We start from the raw sequence: 20,100 nt of genomic DNA on the forward strand, positions 1-20,100 counted from the left end.
GCTCAAATCAATTTTACAAATTAATATACATAGACCTGTTATAAATGGCCCAGGTCAAATGTAATTCTTTCTTGCCAAAGTTATTTTACAATTAACCATAATTAAGCAATATATATTTAATTCCTCACTTAATCAACTCAAAATGATAAAACCTAGTTATTAATCATGCAGGTTTGGCAAATGATTAGGAAGAAAGGTGAAGTATTATTTATTGCATGTGGAATGCGATATAAAAGGAGGGATGTTTTTCTACAGTTTTTCAGCATTAATGAGGTTGCATCTGGAGCTTGTACAATCTCCTTATTCAAGTATAAAGTGTGTTAGAAGCATTTCAGAGAGTTTCACTTAACTGATATCTTGGATTGTGTCCCCTTGTCCTCGTCTGAAACGTTAACTCTGATTTCTCTCCACTGATGCTGCCGGACCTGCTGAACTTTTCCAGCAATTTCTGTTTTGGAACCTGGGTATTTGTGTTGGGGGTGATGTCTTATGAGGAAAGGTTAGACAGGCTGGGCTGTATCAATTAGAGTTTACAAGATAAGAGGTAATCTTATTGAGGTAATCCATCCTGAGGGAAGTTGACAGGATGGATGGTGAAGGTTATATGAGAGTACAACGGGACCTTAAAAAAAAACACAAAAGGAGTGCGGATGCTGGAAATTAGAATTAAGAACAGAAATTACTGGGAAAAGTCAGCATGTCTGGCAGTATCTAAGGAGAGAAAGCATAGTTAACATTTCGGGTCTAGTGATCCTTCTTCAGAACTGAGGTAGCTGGGAAATATCGGTTTTTATGCAGAAGATAGGGTGGGGGGAGGGACTAAGGAGTAAATAATAGGCAGGAGTAGAGCACAAAAAAGAGAAGAACATTTGGTCAGACAAAGAAGTGAATAACTATCAGTCCAGGAAAATGAATACCTGCTAATGGGGATTATTAGTGGCTAATGGTGAGTTGTGTGTAATAGCAGACCATATGATCGCAAGACCTGGTGTGTGGGAGTTGCACTAAGGGCATGGGAGAAGGTATCTCAAACTCTAAAATTGTTGAACTCAGTATTGAGTCCAAAAGGCTGTAGCATTCCAAAGTGGAATATGCTGAGCTTTGCTGGAGCACTGCAACAAGCCTGAGACGAGATGTTGGCCAGGGAACAAAGTGAGATGTTGAAGTCACCCAACATAGAGGAGACCACATTGTGAGCAGTGAATCCAGTAGACTAGATTGAGTGAAGTGCAGGTGGTCTGCTTCACCTGGAAACTGTGTTTGGGCCTTTAGATACTGATGCGCGAGGATGTTAGTGGGTAGGTCATAGATCACTTACAGTTGTGAGGGAAGGTGCTGTGAGGCGAGTGATGGGAGTGAAGGAGGAATGGAGCAGAGGGATTGGTCCTTGCAGAAGGCTGACAAGGGAGGGGAAGTGAATCTGTCTCTGGAGGTGGCAGAAATGACATATCCATTAAATATGGAGGGTAGTGGGATCGTAGGTAAGGGGATGGGGGGAATGTGTGGGAGGAGCTGAGGGCTGAAGACCAGGAGATGGGTTGGACCTAGCTGAGGACCCTGTCAATTATGGTGCTGGGGAATCCTCAGTTGAGGAAGAAGATGGACATTTCGGAGGCCCAGTGGTTGAAGTTGGAATTGTCAGAACAGATGTGACGGAGATGGAGGAACTGGGAGAATGGAAGAGAGTCTTTACAGAAAACAGTGTGAGAGAATCTGTAGTCCTGCCAATTGTGGGGGTCAGTGGGTTTGCAGTGGATATTGGTGGCCAGCCTAATCTCAGGAATGGAAATGGAAATTTCGAGGAAAGGAAGGGAGGAGTTAGAGATGGATCAGGTGCAAAGGAGAGCGGTGTGGAGATGGGAAGCAAAATTGATAAACTTTTCCATTCTGCACAAGAGACAAAAGCAGCACTGATGATATCATTGTCTGGGCAAAAGAGTTATGGGTGGGGGCTGGAATAGGACTGGTCACGGTGGTGGTGCAGTGGAATATAGTTCCTTGAAAGTGGTGTCACGGAGATAGTGGTGAAGGAAGGTATTTTTGTATCCATTCATGGGATGAGGGCATTGCTGGCTAGGCCAGCATTTATTGCTGATTCCCAGTTGCCCAGATGACAGTTAATAGTCAGTGTCACAATTGAGAATCTGGTGATTCATAAAGGCCAGATCATGATTCTATCATGACTTCTGTCATTAATATAGGCACCATGGTAGGGTGACTTAGAACACTTTTCATTGTGTTTATCTTGTAAAATTACATACGACTATAAATTACAAAGCAGTTAGGATGGCACTTTCCTTCCGTAATGGGCATTTGTGAATCTGGTGGGTTTTTTCTGACAATTGACAATGGGTTCATAATCATCATTGGACTCTTAATTCCAGATATTTATTGAATTCATATTCCACCATCTGTCATGGCATGTTTCAAGTCCAGTCCCCAGAACATTACCTGGTCTGTAGAAATATTTAAAGAAATAACTAGCAGCTGACTTCAGGGGATGCAATGTTATATAAAGCACTTTTGTCACAGGTACCATATGTCAGAATTCTTTTGACGTTTCTTTTTTTTCTCAGAAATAATTTCAAAGTCACTTTCTGTGGTTAAACTTGCATTTCTGCTCTCCTCCTGTTAACAGTGAGGCAGATGGGGCCTCACTGATCATTGTTATGATTCTTTACAGCCCCTTATCTAAATTGGTATTTTTTAAAAATAGCACCCAAACTGGCTCAAATACCTGATATGGCAATGTATCCTCATACCTTGTGGACCTTGACTCCATCGCAACTCTTCTGTTGTTTTTTATTTTTTGCTTAAAAATGTGTTGCTGGAAAAGCGCAGCAGGTCAGGCAGCATCAAAGGAGCAGGAGAATCGACGTTTCGGGCATAAGCCCTTCTTCAGGAATTCCTGAAGAAGGGCTTATGCCCGAAACGTCAATTCTCCTGCTCCTTTGATGCTGCCTGACCTGCTGCGCTTTTCCAGCAACACATTTTTAAGCTCTGATCTCCAGCATCTGCAGTCCTCACTTTCTCCTTACTTTTTATGAATGACACTGTGATCATTGTGGCACTTCTATTTTGTTTCTCTCTTAAGATCCACATGTTCTGGTTAATAAGATATGACTTCTCAATCTATTTGTGCAGGTGGTAAGTGGAATGCCTTATAATCCACCAAGCATTCTGTAGTCTCCCCCAGCCCTAGAATTTTCAATCTTTGATTTACCCAGCCTACAATCTCTCAAAATCTCTGTACCCATACCAAAGCCCTTTAAGGCATTGAGATATCTGTGACCTCCTTCAGCTTTGCAGTCTACAGGTCCCTCAATTCTGGTTCTCCTATTGGTGGCCATGCTTTTAGCTGACTTGCCCCTAAGCTTTGGAATCCTTCCCTAGATCTGTATCTCTACTTTCCTTCCTTTAAGACCTTAAGAATATAACACTTTGTTACAATTCCTAGTCCGGTATCTCCTTATGCAGTTCAGTGTAAAATTTTGATAGCATATGTGAAGCACTTTGGGATAATTTTGCATGTTACAAATGAATATAGCAGGTTAAGGGATGATCTGACCAAAATATTCCTCATTAAGAAAAAAACAGAACAGTTAAAGTTAAACTAATGGTTGGGGATTCTAGAACTATCAGGTATAATCTAAAAGTTAGGTCCAATCCATTCAGGAGAAATGTTGAGAAGCACTTGTATAAACAAAGGATGATATTTGGAATTATTTTCCACAAATGGTAGTTGATGCCACATCAGTAGTTAATTTTTAATCTGAGTTAGGTAACTTTTCTGTTAAACAAAAGTATTAAAGGATATGGGCTAAAGGCATGTGTATGGAGTTAGGCCAAAGATCATCCGTAATCTCATTGAATGGCAAAAGAGCCTGAAGGGGCTGAATGGCCTACACTTGTTTCTGTATTCCTGTAAATGACGATTCTTTGGCCTTAATGACCTAGTGTACTGCAAAATATCTGAAATGGACAAAGCTGTCCCAAGTCCTGTCAGTCAAGATGCCAAATGCAGTTGCATGCTGGAGCACATCATTGAAAAGGCTTATGTGCATTTAAAAGGCATTTACAAGTTTTGTATCTTGACTAGCAATGGGCTGCTTTTGCTTTATGCTACAAATGAAGTTTGAGAAGCTGATTGTCGGTCAAATTGGTGACTGTCTCGACTATCTGTCTCCTGTTCTGGGTGCTGAAAATATTGTGCTAAATATTAAAATGTACACTTAAATGCCTGTTATGTCTATTTATTTGTTTGATTCAAAGGCAGAATCTCTTTCAAGTTAGATTAGTTGACTTCTATTTTAACACTGTCCTTTGGAAATAAAAGCAGCCTCCAAGTCAGGAATCACAAGTTTGGTTCCTATATCGGCAGTTATAGTGCTCTCCTCCCATAGTTTAAGTTGCACATTTTCTGTTGATGAGAGAAACTGGTTTGTACTAAGTAAATATATCTTTAGACATTAGATAATTAAATATTACACTGCCCCAGTTCAAAGTCTGTACATTCTTTTCAGTGTTCGATATACGCAAGCTTAATTTTTTTGTCCTTATACATAAAAAGTGTAACAAAAACAGACATTGCTGGAAAAGCACAACAGGTCTGACAGCACCTATGAAGAGAAATCAGAGTTAACATTTTGGGTCCAGTGACCCATCTTAAGGTCTGAGGAAGCAAGACCTGCTGAACTTTTTAGCAATTTCTATTTTTGTATCTGCTTTAAATAAAAGGTGTATATCATTTTCTTAATGAGATTAACAGATTGGCAAAAGAAATAACAAACTATTCTTATTTTTGGAGCCAGGTATTGAACACAAATATCCAGAACAGGAGTCCAAAACCCGGTTCAGCATTCCAAGAACAGGAATTGGGGTTCTTCCTTGAAACAGGACTTCAAAGAGCTCACGTCATTTATTTCAAAAATGGGTGAGATTTCAGATGTTTGCACCTTTGTATGTGTGTATGCAAACAGATATGTGTGTGTGTGTGTGAGAGAAGCAGCATAGATGGGAGCTAGGGTAACATATTTGGAATCACTGTGTACGTGCATGCATCGTATACCTCTGCTCAGGTGGATGCAAGTATCTGTATAATTTCAAATGAATTAAATTCAGAGAAAAGTATTGAAAGATTTTGGAAAGAAAGTCTAGTAGAAAGGAAAACTAAGTAAAAGAATTTATTAGAAACAAATTCAAGACGATGGAAATAACTTATCAATCTGGATTTACTACCTGTTTCTTTCCAAATCTGAGTAAGCAATTCAATCCAATGATGGAGCATTGTTCTTAGGTTTACAAATAGAATAGAATAGCAAATTATTGTCATGTGCATTCCTAAAACAAAGTGAAAAGTTTTATAAGTCACCTCAGCATCTGAATTAACGATAGAAGTCATAAATAAGAAGAAAAAAAACTAAAATTTCATCACAGTTCAATTAATGGCTCCTGGGTTTGAGGTATATTGGAAAACCAGGCCAAAACAGCCATGCAGGATTGGGCTAAGACCACACTGAAAGGAGATCTCCTGGCTGGGACTAGATTTCCTCACTGGGCTATTGGAAGACAAGGAGCAGTGATTCTGATTTGATTGTAGTATGTTAAATAAGAGACATGTTTCCCAACATACAACTGGTTTCTGGTGCTCTGTAACCTTAAAATTAGAACTTAGTCCTTGACTAATGAAATTAGAAAATACCCACACAATAGTAGCGTTCCGAACTTCAGTCCACAAGAGTCTCTGCATTTGTTAGAGTCATAGTCTGTCAATGTCCAGCACAGAAACAGACACATCAGTCCATGCTGACCAGATATCCTAAACTAATCTAGTCCCATTTGCCAGCACTTGGCCCGTATCCCCTCCAAACCCTTCCTATGTATGTACCCATCGAGATGCCTTTTAAATGTTGTAATTGTACCAGCCTCCATCACTTCCTCTGGCAGCTCATTCCATACACACACCACCCTCTGCCCCGTAGGTCTCTGTTAAATCTTTCCCCCCTCATCCTAAATCTATGCCCTCTAGCCCTGGACTCCTCCACCCCAAGGAAAAGACCTTGTCTATTTTCCCTATCAAATAATAATTTCAATTGCAAAAGGATGCAGCAGAAAGGGACTCTGGTGTATTTGTGCATGAAACTCAGGAAGCTAGCACACACAGGTGCAGTAGATTATCATGCTGGTGTATTTTTTTCAGGGGGCTGAAGTAGAGAGTCAGGAAGTCTTGCTGCAATTGTGCAAGGTGCTGGTGAGATTGTATTTAGAGTAGTATGAGCAGTTTCAGGCCCCATTCTTTAAGGAAAAATATTATTAAATTGAAAGCAGTTCAGAGAAGGTTCACTGGGAGAACCCTGGTATTATGAGCAAGGGTTAAACAGGTTGGGCTGTACTCATTGGAATTTAGAATAATGAGAGATAACGTCATTCTTAAGGGGGTCTTCAAGGGCTTGACAGGTTAAATGCTGAGAGAATGTTTCCCTCATGGGAAAGTCTAGGGCCAGGTAGAATAAAGGGGTGCCAAGGTCAGACTGAGATGAGGAGCAATGTATTCTCTGAGGGTGATGAATCTTTGTAACTCCTTGCCGCAGAGAGCTGTGGAAGCAAAGTTCTTGCGTATAGTTACGGCTGAGATATATAATTCTTGTTGGTGAAAGGGCAGGAAGATGGGTGAGAGAAATGTTATCTGTTATTGAATGCTGGAGCATTATTGAGGGGCCCAACAGCCTATTAATTCAACTCCCTCCTATTTCTTGTGGTCCAAGATTGAATTGACAAGTTAACCAGACTTGAGATAGAGATAGTGGAAAGCTGAAACTTGCTCAAGAGGCAGGAAGGTCTCCTTATTACATTGAGCAAAGAATTCACTTTGGATACGATGCATTTCTTTCCTGTTTCATTCGCAAAAGTGCAAACTCTGAAAGGACAGTTTGTGTTTGTTTGATGTTGTTATAGAGTGTGGGGGCCCATCAAAAATGTTATTTCTGAGGAGGAAAAAGAACAAATGCATTAGATGACTGCTGTATTTTTAGCCCAAAAGGGCATAAATTCCTGATTTTATATGTGAATTTAAATGACCACAGCCTATCCCTGAAATGGGTTCTGGCAGCACTACAGCTTGTTCTCAGTGGACCTCAGCAGTAATAAGCACAATCGTTAACCTAATGGCTGAACAACTAGGGAAAGACTTAAGTTTTTCATTCTCTCCTACATCAAATCCTACGTTTTTGTCCACTGGTTTTTGCAGTTTTGTTTGTGCTTCATTGTACGTTTTCCTTGTTAAAGTGATTTCTGTTTAAAATTATCATTTTTTTTCATGTTCTTGCATCTTTTCATGTTCCAATTTGAGGAAAGAACTCTGTTGTATTTTGGATAATTTTACTTCTATTTCTATCATTATTTTCTCCTCACTCCTTTCCAAAATTGTTATCTCTTTGATGGGGCGCAATCCAACTGGCAATTCTGGTCAGGATTGCCAATTCCAGGTAAACTTATTCCCAAAATGTACAACATCTAACCTCTTGCCTCCAGCCACTAAGCATGAATATCAGCAAAGGTTTAGTACCAAATTTGTATAAATGTTGAAAGAATCTTTTAAAATTAGGCCGATGTGATTTTCTTTAATCCTGCCTTTGTTGCTCAAGGATATATTCAGGAGATTGAGCTTCAACTCCTGGAAACTCCACAACAGTCCTGGAGTTTCGTTTGGGGGAGATGATGGCCCCTTGGTATTGTCACTAGAGTAGTAATCCAGAAACACAGGTTCAAATCCCATCATGGCAGATGGTGGAATTCGAAATCAATAAAAAAAAAATCGGAAAAAACCCCATCTGGTTCACTAATGTCCTTCGGGGAAGGAAATCTGCCATCCTCACCTGGTCTAGACTACATGTGATCGACTCTCAATTACTCTCTGCAATGCCCTCAGTTGTGTCAATCACTATAAAGTCTCTAAGAAATGAAATGAAACCGGACAGATCACCTGGCCACCAGCCTAGGCACCAGAAAAGACTATGGCAGAAACAGTCCTGTCAACTTGGTAACGTTTTCCTTTTGGAAGCTAGTGCTAAAATTGGGAGAGTTGTCTCACAGACTAGCCAAGCAACAGCCTGATGGAATTCACAGTACTGATACTTACAAAATCGTACCTGACAGACATGCCCTAGACATTGCCATCCCTGGATATGTCCTGGCCCAACTGGCAGGACAGACCTGGCAGAGGTGGCGGCACAGTAGTATACATCAGGAGGGAGTTGTCCTGGGATTCACCAATATTGACACTAGACCCCATGAAATTTCATATCTTCAAGTTAAACATGAGCTAGGAAAACTGCTGATTACCATGTACAGTTGTCCTTCTGCCGATTAATCAGTATTCCTCCATGTTAAATAACACTTGGAGGAAGCACTGAGGATGGCAAGGACACAACATGTAATCTGGGTGGGGGATTTCAGTGTCCACCAAGAGTGGCTCAACAGCAGCACTACTGATTAAGCTGGTCAGCTCCTAAAGAACATAGCTGCCAGATTGGGTCTGGTGAGGGAATCACCAGAGGGAGAAAAATACATGACCTCATCATTGCCAACATGCTGGCTGCAGTTGCAGTTGTCCACGACAGTATCGATAAAAGTGATCAGCACATAGTCCTTGTGGAGACGAAGTCCTACTTTCACGTTGAGAATATGCTCCATCATGTTGTGTGGCACTATCACTGTACTAAATGGGACAGACTTAGAACAGATATAATAACCCAAGTCTGGGCGTCCACAAGGCACTATGGGCTATCAGCAGTACTCCAGCACAAACTGCAACTTCATGGCTCAGCATATCCCACACTCAACAAATTACCATCAAGCCAGGGGTTCAATCCTGATTCAGTGGAGAGTACCTGGAGGGAATACCAGGAACAGTATCAGGCATACATAAAAATGAAGTGTCAACCTGGCATAGCTACCAAACAGGACTAGTTGTGTGTCATGCAGCAAGTGATAGAGCTAAGTGATCTCACAACCAACCAATACATTCTAAGCTCTGCAGTCCTACCACATCGGGAATGGTGACGGACAATTATAACACTGGCATCTACCCAACAATGTGAAAAATTGCCCAGGTGTATCTTCTATACAAAAAGCAGAACAAATCCAAACCAGCCAGTTACTGCCTCATCAATCTACTCTCAATCATTAGTAAAGTGTCATCAACAGTGCCATCAAGCAGCACCTCTTCAGCAATACTCAGCTTTGTGATGCTAGGTTTAAGTTCTGTCAGTGCCACTTAGCTCCTGACCTCATTACAGCCTTAGTTCAACTGTGGACCAAAGAGCTGAATTTCAGAGGTGAGGTGAGAGTGACAGCCCTTGACATCAAGGCCACATATGACTGAGATTAGCAATAAGGAGCCCTAGCAAAACTGTAATCAGTGGATACTGGGGGAAAACTCTGCACCGGTTAGTGTCATTACCTGGCACGTAGGAACATGGTTGTAGTTGTTGGGGATCAGTTATCTCAGCTCCAGGATGTCTCCGCAGGAGTTCCTCAGGTTGGTTCTGAGGTCCAATCATCTTCAGCTGCTTCATCAATGACCTGCCCTCTAAATTAAGGTCAGAAATGAGGATGTTCACTGGCTCAATGTTCAGTACCATTCCTGACTCCTGAGGTGCTGAAGCAATCCATATTCAAATGCAACAAGATCTGGGCAATATCCAGGCTTGGGCTGGCAAATGGCAAGTAACATTTGTGCAACAAAGTAAGAATCTAACCACCACCCTTTGACATTCATTGGTGTTACTATCGCTGCATTATTATTTTGAATCCCCTACATTTGACATCCTTGAGGTTACCATTGGCCAGGAACTCAACCAGACCCAACACACAAACTCAGTGGTTGCAAGAGCAGATTAGAGGCTAGGAACATTGCAACAAGTAACTCACCACCTGTCTCCTCAAAGTTTGTCCACTATCTACAAGGCACAAGACAGACATGTGATGGAGTACTCCCCATTTGCCTGGATGGCTGCAGCTCCAACAACACTCATGAAGCTTGACACCATCTGGGACAAAGCAGCCCGCTTGATTGGCACCACATCCACAAACCTCCACAGACACTCAGTAGCAGCAGTGTGTACTATCCGCAAGATGCACTGCAGAACTTCACAAAGATCCTCAGACAGAACCTTCCAAATCTACAACCAATTCCATTGAGGAAGAAGAGGGCAGCAGATAACTGTTGCATGGGAACACCATCCAAGTTTCCCCCCAAACTACTCACCATCCTGACTTGGAAATATTTCACCGTTCCTTTACTGTTGCTGGGTCAAAATGCCCTCTCAAAGGGAATTGTGGGTCAACCTACACCAAAAGGACTGCAGTGCTTCAAGAAGGCAGCTCACCACCACCTTCTCAAGGGCAACTAAGGATGGGCAATAAATGCTGGTCAGCCAGCGACGCCCACATCTCACGAATAAATGAGTAAAAACCTACTTCTGGTCCCTCACCCTGCTTCCGATGTGAGCTTGGATGGAAAATCCAATGTAGTCAGTTTTTTTGTTTTGTGCACAATGTGCACAATGAAGAGTAATCTAAGCACTGCCTCACAATGTAAACTCTCCTGGGTCTTCAGCCAATGTTCCTGATAAAGAACTATGACAGTAAAATAAGGCTGGGAGTTTTGGACATTGACAGTGATCACGTTTTAGAGTAGATTAGAGTACCTACAGTGGGTAAACAGACCCTTCAGCCCAACCAGTTCACACCGACCCTCTGAAGAGTAACCCACCCACACCCATTTCCCTCTGACTAATGCACCTAACACTATGGGCAATTTAGCATGGCCTATTCACCTAACCTGCGCATCTTTGGACTGTGGGAGGACCCGGAGGAAACCCATGCAGATGCAGGGAGAATGTGCAAACTCCACACAGACAGTCGCCCGAGGCTGGAATCGAACTTGGGACCCTGGTGCTGTGAGGCAGCAGTGTTGCCCCTGAAGAAGGTATTGCCCTAATTTCTTCTTCAGTCTATATAGTCGTTCGATAATTACCCTAGTCCATTTTTGTCAAAGGGTTACAGAAGGTTCTGTTTTAAGTTCTGTGTGGTAATATATGTGAAAACTTCTGTCTTCATCTTGCAAAAATGCTTTCAAATGTATTCCATTATTCATGAAGAATGGAACTTTATGCATCACCCCCCCGCAAGTAATTTGATGTCTGTTTCTAATTAAATTGTGTGTATTTTCATGAGTAAACATTCACCCTTCTGAAAGGAGCAAGACCCAAAAAGGGCAATTAACTTAATGTCTATTATTGGGAAAATGTTGGAGTCTATTATATAAGATGTAATAGCAGAGCATTTAGTAATACATAATACAAAAAAGCAGAGTCAGCATTGCTTCATGAAAGGGAAATCATGCCGAACAAATTAACTAGAATACATTGAGGTGGTAAGGAGGAGGATAGGTAAAGGGGATGCAGAGGATTTTAAACATTGAGATTTTCAGAAGATGTTTGATAAACTAGGTTATTGTTCAGATAAATGGCTATGGTGTTGGAGGCAGTATGTTATTATAGATTGAGGATTACCTAAGTAATACAAGACAAAGCTGAAGAAAGTGGGTGCATTTTAGACTGGCAACCTGTAGCTAGTGGTGTGTCCCACAGATCACTGAAGGAAGTGAATGTACTTCAGTTAAGTTTGCAAATGAGACAAAAGTAGGTGGGAGGGTAAGTGATGGGGATGACACACAGAATCCGCAGAGGAATATAGACAGGATAAGCGAGCGAGCAAAAACTTGACACATGGGAAAATGTGAAGTTATGCACTTGGACAAGAAGAGTAGAGGAGTTGAATATTATTTAAATGGAAAAGGAAAAAGAGTGGAGAAATCTGTAGAACAGGGCCATTTAGGAGCCCTTGTGCATGAATTGCAAAAAGAGTTCACGGGTAATAGGGAAGGCAAATGAAATGTTGGCTTTTAATTCAAATGGTATGAAGTATATAAATAGAGAGGTTTTTGTCAAACTAAACAAGGCCACTACAGTTAGAATATTGTGAACAAGTTTGGGTGTGTTATCTTATGAAAGGTATACTGGCATTAGTGGTAGTCCAGGGAAGATTTAGTAAACTGCTTTCAGATATGGTCTTATGGTGGTATAGGTTAGGCCTGTACTCTTCGGAATCTACAGAATGAGGCACAGAGCTCTTGAAGCATACAAGATTCTTAGAGGACTTGACTGGGCAGAAAAGTAAGGTTCTTTTCCCTTGTGGAAGAGTCTAGGAACAGAGAGCATAATCTCAGAATAAGCAATTTCATCTCTGAGGATAGTCAACCTGTGGAATTCCTTACCACAGATAGCTGTAGAGGCTGCGTTTTTAAATATATTCAAGGCTGGAGATCCAAGATGGCTGTGGTCTGAGTGGTCTGCTATGCTAGGCTCTGTGCCATACCCCCTGGCAAGGTGGATCTTTACTCCCCTCAACAACCACACCAGGAGAAAAAAATTGCTAATATAAAATTACTGAACATTTGGAGCAGTCAGAATTGTGGTTTAACAGCTTTAAGACCAGGATGAAAACAAATAAAGGAAAGGGGCCTAAAGAAGTGCAGGAGGCAGGGCACTCCCCTACAGCATCAGGGGTGTCTGCAACTATTGCTCAAATTCCTGAGGCAGCCCCTTTGGATTTAATGGAGCAGCAGCCTTTACTATTGGGGTTTGCCCAACTCCGAGAAAAGATTGAAGCAACGGTGGAACCACTATCTGCCATGCTGAAAAAGCATCAGCAGGAAATTCAAATGTTGGACTGAAGAGTGGAGGAGAGGACTGGGACATCGGAGACTGTGGCTAAGGTCTCCAGAGGAAGGATCTGAACGCTGGAAGACAAGGTTCGGGTCCTTCAGGAGCAAGTGGACAACCTGGAAAATAAAAATAGAAGGAAAAACCTAGGGCTCATGGGTCTTCTGGAATGTGAGGAAGGTGAAGACCTCGTCGGCTTCCTGGAGAAGTGGCTCCTGAAGTTCCTGGAGCTGGAGCTGGAGTTGGAGTCGTGCTTGTTGAGTGTGGAGGGGGCCCACCAGATCTCAATGCCCCTGCGCGATCCTAGTGCAACTCCTGCATTATAAACAAAAACAGTTCGTGATTGTAACTTCAAGAAGAGTGGGAAGAGATTCATAGGCTTTAGTGTACAAAAGCTCAAGAATAATGTTTCTTCAGGACTTCTCAGGAACCCTAATTAAGAAGAGAAGGGTGTTTGATGAAGTTAAGAGAAAAATTAAGGAATCTGAATATTCAATATTCCTTGAGGTACCCGGCTGTTCTGCATTTTGCTCTTGGAGGTTCAGTATGTAATTTTGATTCTGCAGAAAAGGTGAAGGACTTTGTGAATTCTCTGAATTAAAGGACTCGGTGGTGGGGGGGAGGGGTGTGGAGAGATGGGCATCCATTGTTAACTCTCAGAATGTAATAACAGATTTTCTTCATTTGTGAATTGCCTGGGGCTAGGGCATGGCCTCAGCTAGAGGGAGTTGGGATGGTAGTAAGGGTTGGGAGGAGTGCCCCCAATGGCCAAGGGGGGAGCTCTCTCGTGAATTGGGAGTTATTTGGCTGTTTGCTTAAGTTAAATCTAGTGATTAGTTTTTGTTATTTGTTGTAGTTTTTGTAGAAGTAGTTTTTAGACTTTATACAGTTTAATGTCTTTGTCGCTCGCTGCACCTCAGATAAACTTCCTCCTCTTGGGAAACCACAGGCTGCCCTGAATGACCATGGCTAATGATTTGTTCAGGTGGTGCACCTGGAATGTGAAAGGGAGCTATTCCCCTATGAAAAGAAAGAAGGTGCTGTTAAGCCTTTGGAAGGAAAGGGTGGATATTGCCCTGCTGCAGGAGATGCATTTAACTGATAAGGAACATCTGAAACTGCATAATTGAGCAAATCAAGGATGAATATGGGCTGTTATTAATTCTTAAACCTCTAATACATGGAGAAGAGTATGGCGTCCTGAATATATATTGTCCCCTGGTGCACTCTCTTAAATTTCTAATTGATTCACTCACTAAATTAATGAGTCTTGGGGTACGTTGCACAATCATTAGAGGGGATTTTAATCGCCTAGTAGATCCTGAGGTTGACAGGGTGCCAAGGGGCCCGGCAGGTATGCCCGCGAAATCTAAGCAGTTGGTGGACTTGTGTGAGGAGTTGGGATTAGTGGATGTGTGGAGGCACCTCCACCCTAATGGAAGAGACTTTACTTTCTATTCCAACCAACACAAGCGCCATATGTGAACTGACATGTTTTTTATGTCATCAGATTGTTTGGACAGAACATTGGCGTGCAAAATTGGGAATATAGCTGTCTCAGACCATGCAGCAGTGTATTTAGATGTTTAAATCAAGGGTGGTGGAATGGATACATGGCACTGGCGCATGGACCCAATCCTGTTAAGGGATAGCAAATTCGTTGAGTACATCTCAAGAGAGTTCAGGGCCTTCTGGGATAACAGTTAAATGCGTGGCTACAGGGATGGTGCAGGAGGGAGGGATTTCGGTACTTGGATAACTGGGGTTCTTTCTGGGGAAGGTGGGACCTCTATAAACAGGATGGTCTGCACCTGAACCTGAGGGGCACCAGTATCCTTGGGGGGAGGTTTGCTAGTGCTCTTGGGGGGGGGGTTTAAACTAACTCTGCAGGGGCATGGGAACCCAGACTGTAGCTTTAGGGTGCAGGACCTGGAGTGTAGGGAGGTTAGGAATATGGCATCAATCTTAAAGGAGGGTGCCTGTAAACAGAAGAGTGGCTTGAAGTGTGTATACTTTAATGCCAGAAGTATACGAAATAAGGTAGGTGAACTTGCAGCGTGGGTTGGTACCTGGGACTTCGATGTTGTGGCTATTACGGAGACATGGCTAGATCAGGGACAGGATTGGCTGTTGCAGGTTCCAGGGTTTAAATGTTTTAGTAGGGTCAGAGGTGGGGGTAAAAAAGGGGGGGGGGGTGGCTTTGCTTGTCAAAGATAGTATTACAGCGGTGGAAAGGAAGATGGACGAAGATTTGCCATCTGAGGTAGTTTGGGTTGAGGTTAGGAATAGGAGAGGTGAGGTCACCCTGTTAGGAGTCTTTTACAGGCCTCCTAATAGTCCTAGAATCGTTGAAGAAAGGATTGCGAAGATGATTCAGGAGAAGAGTGACAGTAATAGGGTGATTGTTATGGGAGACTTTAACTTTCCTGATATTGATTGGGAAAGCTATAGCTCAAGTTCGTTAGATGGGTCAGTGTTTGTGCAATGTGTGCAGGAGAGTTTCCTGACACAATATGTAGATAAGCCAACAAGAGGTGAGGCCATACTGGATTTGTGTCTGGGTAACGAACCAGGCCAGGTATTAGAACTAGAGGTAGGTGAGCACTTTGGGGACAGTGACCACAATTCGGTGATTTTTACTCTAGTGATGGAGAGGGATAAGTGTGTACTACAGGGCAAGAGTTATAGCTGGGGGCAGGGAAATTTATGATGCGTTGAGGCATGACTTAGGATGTGTGGATTGGAAAAGTAGATTCCAAGGCAAGAGCGTAATTGATATGTGGAACTTGTTCAAGGAGCAACTATTGAGTGTCCTTGATAAGTACGTACCTATCAGGCAGGGAGGAAAGGGTCGTGTGAGGGAGCCGTGGTTTAATAAGGAGTTGGAATCCCTTGTTAAATGGAAGAGGGCGGCCTTTGTAAAGATGAGGCGTGAAGGTTCAATAGGGGCGATTGAGAGTTATAAGGTAGCCCGGAAGGACCTGAAGAGAGAGCTAAGAGCAGCAAGGAGGGGACATGAAAGGTCCTTAGTTGGTAGGATTAGGGAAAACCCTAAGGCTTTCTATAGGTATGTCAGGAATAAAAGAATGACTAGGGAAGGAATAGGTCCAATCAAGGACAGTAATGGGAAGTTGCGTGTGGAGGCTGAAGAGATTGGGGAGGCACTGAATGAATACTTTTCGTCAGTATTCACTCAGGAACAGGACATTGTTGTCGATATGAATACTGAGGCACGAATAAGTAGAATGGATGGCTTTGAGATATGTAGAGAAGAGGTGTTGGAAATTCTGGCAAGGGTGAAAATAGATAAGTCCCCTGGGCCTGATGGCATTTATCCTAGGATTCTCTGGGAAGCAAGGGAGGAGATTGCAGAGCCATTGGCCTTGATTTTTGTGTCCTCTTTGTCTACAGGAGTAGTGCCAGAAGACTGGAGGCTAGCAAACGTGGTTCCCTTGTTCAAGAAGGGGAGTAGGGATAATCCTAGTAACTATAGGCCAGTGAGTCTCACTTCTGTTGTAGGCAAAGTCTTAGAGAGAATTGTAAGGGATAGGATTTATGCACATCTGGATAAGAATAATGTGATCAAGGATAGTCAGCATGGTTTTGTGAAGGGCAGGTCGTGCCTCACAAACCTTATTGAATTCTTTGAGAAGGTGACTAAGGAGGTAGATGAGGGGAAAGCGGTAGATGTGGTATATATGGATTTTAGTAAGGCGTTTGATAAGGTCCCCCATGGTAGGCTACTGCAGAAAATACAGAGATATGGCATTGAGGGTGAGTTGGAGGTTTGGATTAGGAATTGGCTGGCTGGAAGAAGACAGAGGGTAGTAGTTGATGGCAAAGGTTCATCTTGGAGTGCCGTCACTAGCGGTGTTCCGCAAGGATCTGTTTTGGGACCATTGCTGTTTGTCATTTTTATAAATGACCTGGAGGAAGGGTTAGAAGGTTGGGTGAGCAAGTTTGCGGATGATACGAAAGTCGGAGGAGTTGTAGACAGTGAGGAAGGATATGGCAGGTTACAGCGGGATATAGAGAAGCTGCAGAGCTGGGCAGAAAGGTGGCAAATGGAATTCAATGTAGCTAAGTGTGAGGTGATTCACTTTGGTAAGAGATGGGGTACTGGGCTAATGGTCGGATACTTGGTAGTGTGGAAGAGCAGAGGGATCTTGGTGTCCATGTACACAGATCTCTGAAAGTTGCCACCCAGGTAAATAGTGCAGTGAAGAAGGCATATGGCGTACTGGCTTTTATTGGTAGAGGAATTGAGTTCCGGAGTCCTGAGGTCATGCTGCAGTTGTATAAGACTCTGGTGCAGCCGCATCTGGAATATTGTGTGCAGTTTTGGTCGCCATACTATAGGAAGGATGTGGAGGCACTGGAACGGGTGCAGAGGAAGTTTACCAGGATGTTGCCTGGTATGGTAGGAAGATCGTATGAGGAAAGGCTGAGGCACTTGGGGCTGTTTTCATTGGAGAAAAGAAGGTTTAGGGGTGACTTGATAGAGGTGTACAAGATGATGAGGGGGTTAGATAGGGTTGACAGTGAGAACCTTTTTCCACGTATGGAGTCAGCTATTACAAGGGGGCATAGCTTTAAATTAAGGGGGGGTAGATATAGGACTGATGTTAGGGGTAGGTTCTTCACTCAGCGAGTCGTAAGTTCATGGAATGCCCTGCCAGTAGCAGTAGTGGACTCTCCCTCTTTATGGGTATTTAAGCGGGCATTGGATAGGTATATGGAGGATAGTGGGTTAGTGTCGGTTAGGTGGGCTTTGATCGGCGCAACATCGAGGGCCGAAGGGCCTGTGCTGCGCTGTATTCTTCTATGTTCTATGTTCTAATTCCGGTACAGCCTGTAATTCAGCAATACTATGGGAGGCCACTAATGCATATTTACGAGGCCTGATTATTTCGTATTCAAAGACTAGAAGGAGACAGGGAGCAGCAACAATGGATGCTGGAGACCCGGCTGCAGATAGCTGAGGAAGCGTATTATAATAGGCCCTCTTTGGTCAAGCTGCAGCGGGTCACAGCCGTTTGGGTGACTCTCGGTTCATTGCAACACAGGTGGCAAAATAAAGAGGTCTCCTTCACTAAACACAGACTGCATTTGGAGATAAGTCAGGTAGATATCTGGCTAGAAAGAAAAATGCTTCCCAATCTATTATGTCTGTTAGAGAGAAGGTTGGCATGGTTACCCGGGGGTTGAAAAAAGTCAGTGTTAGATTTAGGGAATACTTCTCAGAGCTATATCGGTCAAAGGGAGGTGAACACGGTGCAGTGAGAATGCAGTCCTTTTTTGAGAACCTGGACCTCCCCAGTATAAATGCAGAACAGGTTTCCCTGTTGAATGCACCTATGACGGTACAAGAAGTGCAGGAAGCAATAAAGCATCTCCAGGGTGGCACAGCACCGGGGCCAGATGGATTCCCAAGTGAATTCTATAAGCAATTCATGAATGTGTTGGTGGAACCACATCTGGGGATGTATAGCTATTCATATACCCAGGGTTATCTTCCACCCTCTCTCAGGGAGGCTAATATCTCCCTCATTTTTAAAAAAACAGACCAATTTCACTGTTGAATGTAGATTTTAAAATTCTATCCAAGATGCTGGCTCTGAGGTTGGAAAATGTGTTGCCCCATATTATAAAAGAAGATCAGACTGGTTTTGTCAAGGGTTCATAGCTCCTCCAACAATATCAGGAGGATACTGAATGTAATGCAGGTATGCCAGCAAAGGTTGATCCCAGATTTAGTTGTTTCCCTAAACGCGGAAAAAGTATTTGGCTGGGTAGAATGACCGTACCTGTTTGGTCTGGGGAGAACCTTTGCTAGATGGGTGGTGGTATTGTATAATGGTCCGAAGGCAGCAGTCATCACAAACAGCACTAAGTCAGACAACTTTAATATTGGGAGAGGTGGTCGACAGGGGTGTCCTGTTTCACCACTGTTATTTACCTTGGCAATTGAGCTGTTAACTGAGGCTCTCCGAAGGGATCCTGAAATAGTGGCGCCAAGGTTTGGAATGGGGGAGCATAAGATCAGCCTCTATGCTAATGTTCTTTTGTTCTTGGCCAATCTGGGGGAGTCCATTCCTCGACTGATTCAAACAATTAATGTATTTGGCAGTTTTTCGAGCTACAGGATCAACTTTACAAAATCGGAAGCCATGCCGGTGGGGGGATTAGTGGAGATGCCTGATCCGAAGGATGGAATGCAGTTCCCATTTAGATGGTCATCAAAAGGTTTTTTTGTATTTGGGGATTTTTATTGCCCCTGCCTTCCACCAACTGTATAAAGTTAACTATGTACAACTACTGGAGAGGATAAAACATGATTTGCAGCGGGGGGTGGTATTACCGTTATCATGTTTAGGCTGAATAGCCCTGATTAAAATGAATGTTCTTCCTCGCCTGTTGTACCTCATGAGAATGCTCCCGTTTTTGCTACCTGACAAGTGTAATGGAGGTTCAGTGGTTGGCTAGGTACTTTTATTGATGTCACAGGCACCCCTCAATTAAATTTACCAAATTACAGCTTTCACAGGGTGAGGGAGGGGTGGATCTTCCGGACTTGAAGCAATATCAAATAAGTGCCCTGTTCGCATGTGTCAATGACTGGGTACATGGGAATTCAGAGTTGATTTGGCTTGATGTTAAAGCCTCGCAGTCGAGGTGTCCCCTAGTTAATCTATTATTTATGGATAGGATGAAATCTGTGACCGAATAATGTAAGAGTGAAAGCCTGGAGGATAATGAGGCAAGACGAGGGCAATTGGCTTAAGATCTCGCCATTTGCCCCGTTGGTGGGAGCCCAAGGATTTAAACCTGGGGCAATGGACTCTGGCATTAAGTTTTGGGAGAATAAGAGAATCTTCTGTCTGAGAGATTTATTCGAGGGGGAGGTCTTGATGTTATTTAGCCAGCTAAGTCGGAAATATAGATTGTCTAATAGAGACTTTCCGGTACTTTCAGATAAGGGATTATATACAGAGGATGACCATGCTCCTGGATCAGCTTTACAAGTCAGACATAGAGAAAAGTGTGTTCTGGTGTATAGAAGCTCTTTCGATTAGTACTTTGTAACATTTACAGAAAGGTCCTGCTTTAGGGGATGTGGAGGGACTCTGTAGGCCGTGGAATCAAGAGCTAGGAGAGGATATCTCATTGGAGGTATGGGAAGATACGTGGAAAAATGTAAGGAAAATTTCAGTATGTAACAGGCTATGCAATTGCAGATTTAACACAGGGCTCGTATGGCGCCAGAGAGGCTAGCTAAGTTCAAGAGAGGAGTGTCACCTGGATGTCCCAA

At 42.9% G+C, this 20,100-nt stretch overlaps 1 protein-coding gene across 1 annotated transcript in view; it reads left to right on the forward strand.

Moving 5' to 3' along the window:
• The window catches only part of ttc7b (tetratricopeptide repeat domain 7B), a 350,185-nt gene that overhangs the window by 57,881 nt on the left and 272,204 nt on the right, over positions 1 to 20,100 (forward strand). The window contains exon 3 of the mRNA XM_072568076.1: positions 4,812 to 4,933. Within this exon, the coding sequence (XP_072424177.1) occupies positions 4,812 to 4,933 (122 nt within the window). The remainder of the gene's footprint in view (positions 1 to 4,811; positions 4,934 to 20,100) is intronic.

Source organism: Chiloscyllium punctatum, chromosome 4 (genome assembly GCF_047496795.1).
Source record: "Chiloscyllium punctatum isolate Juve2018m chromosome 4, sChiPun1.3, whole genome shotgun sequence".
Classification (NCBI taxonomy): domain Eukaryota; kingdom Metazoa; phylum Chordata; class Chondrichthyes; order Orectolobiformes; family Hemiscylliidae; genus Chiloscyllium; species Chiloscyllium punctatum.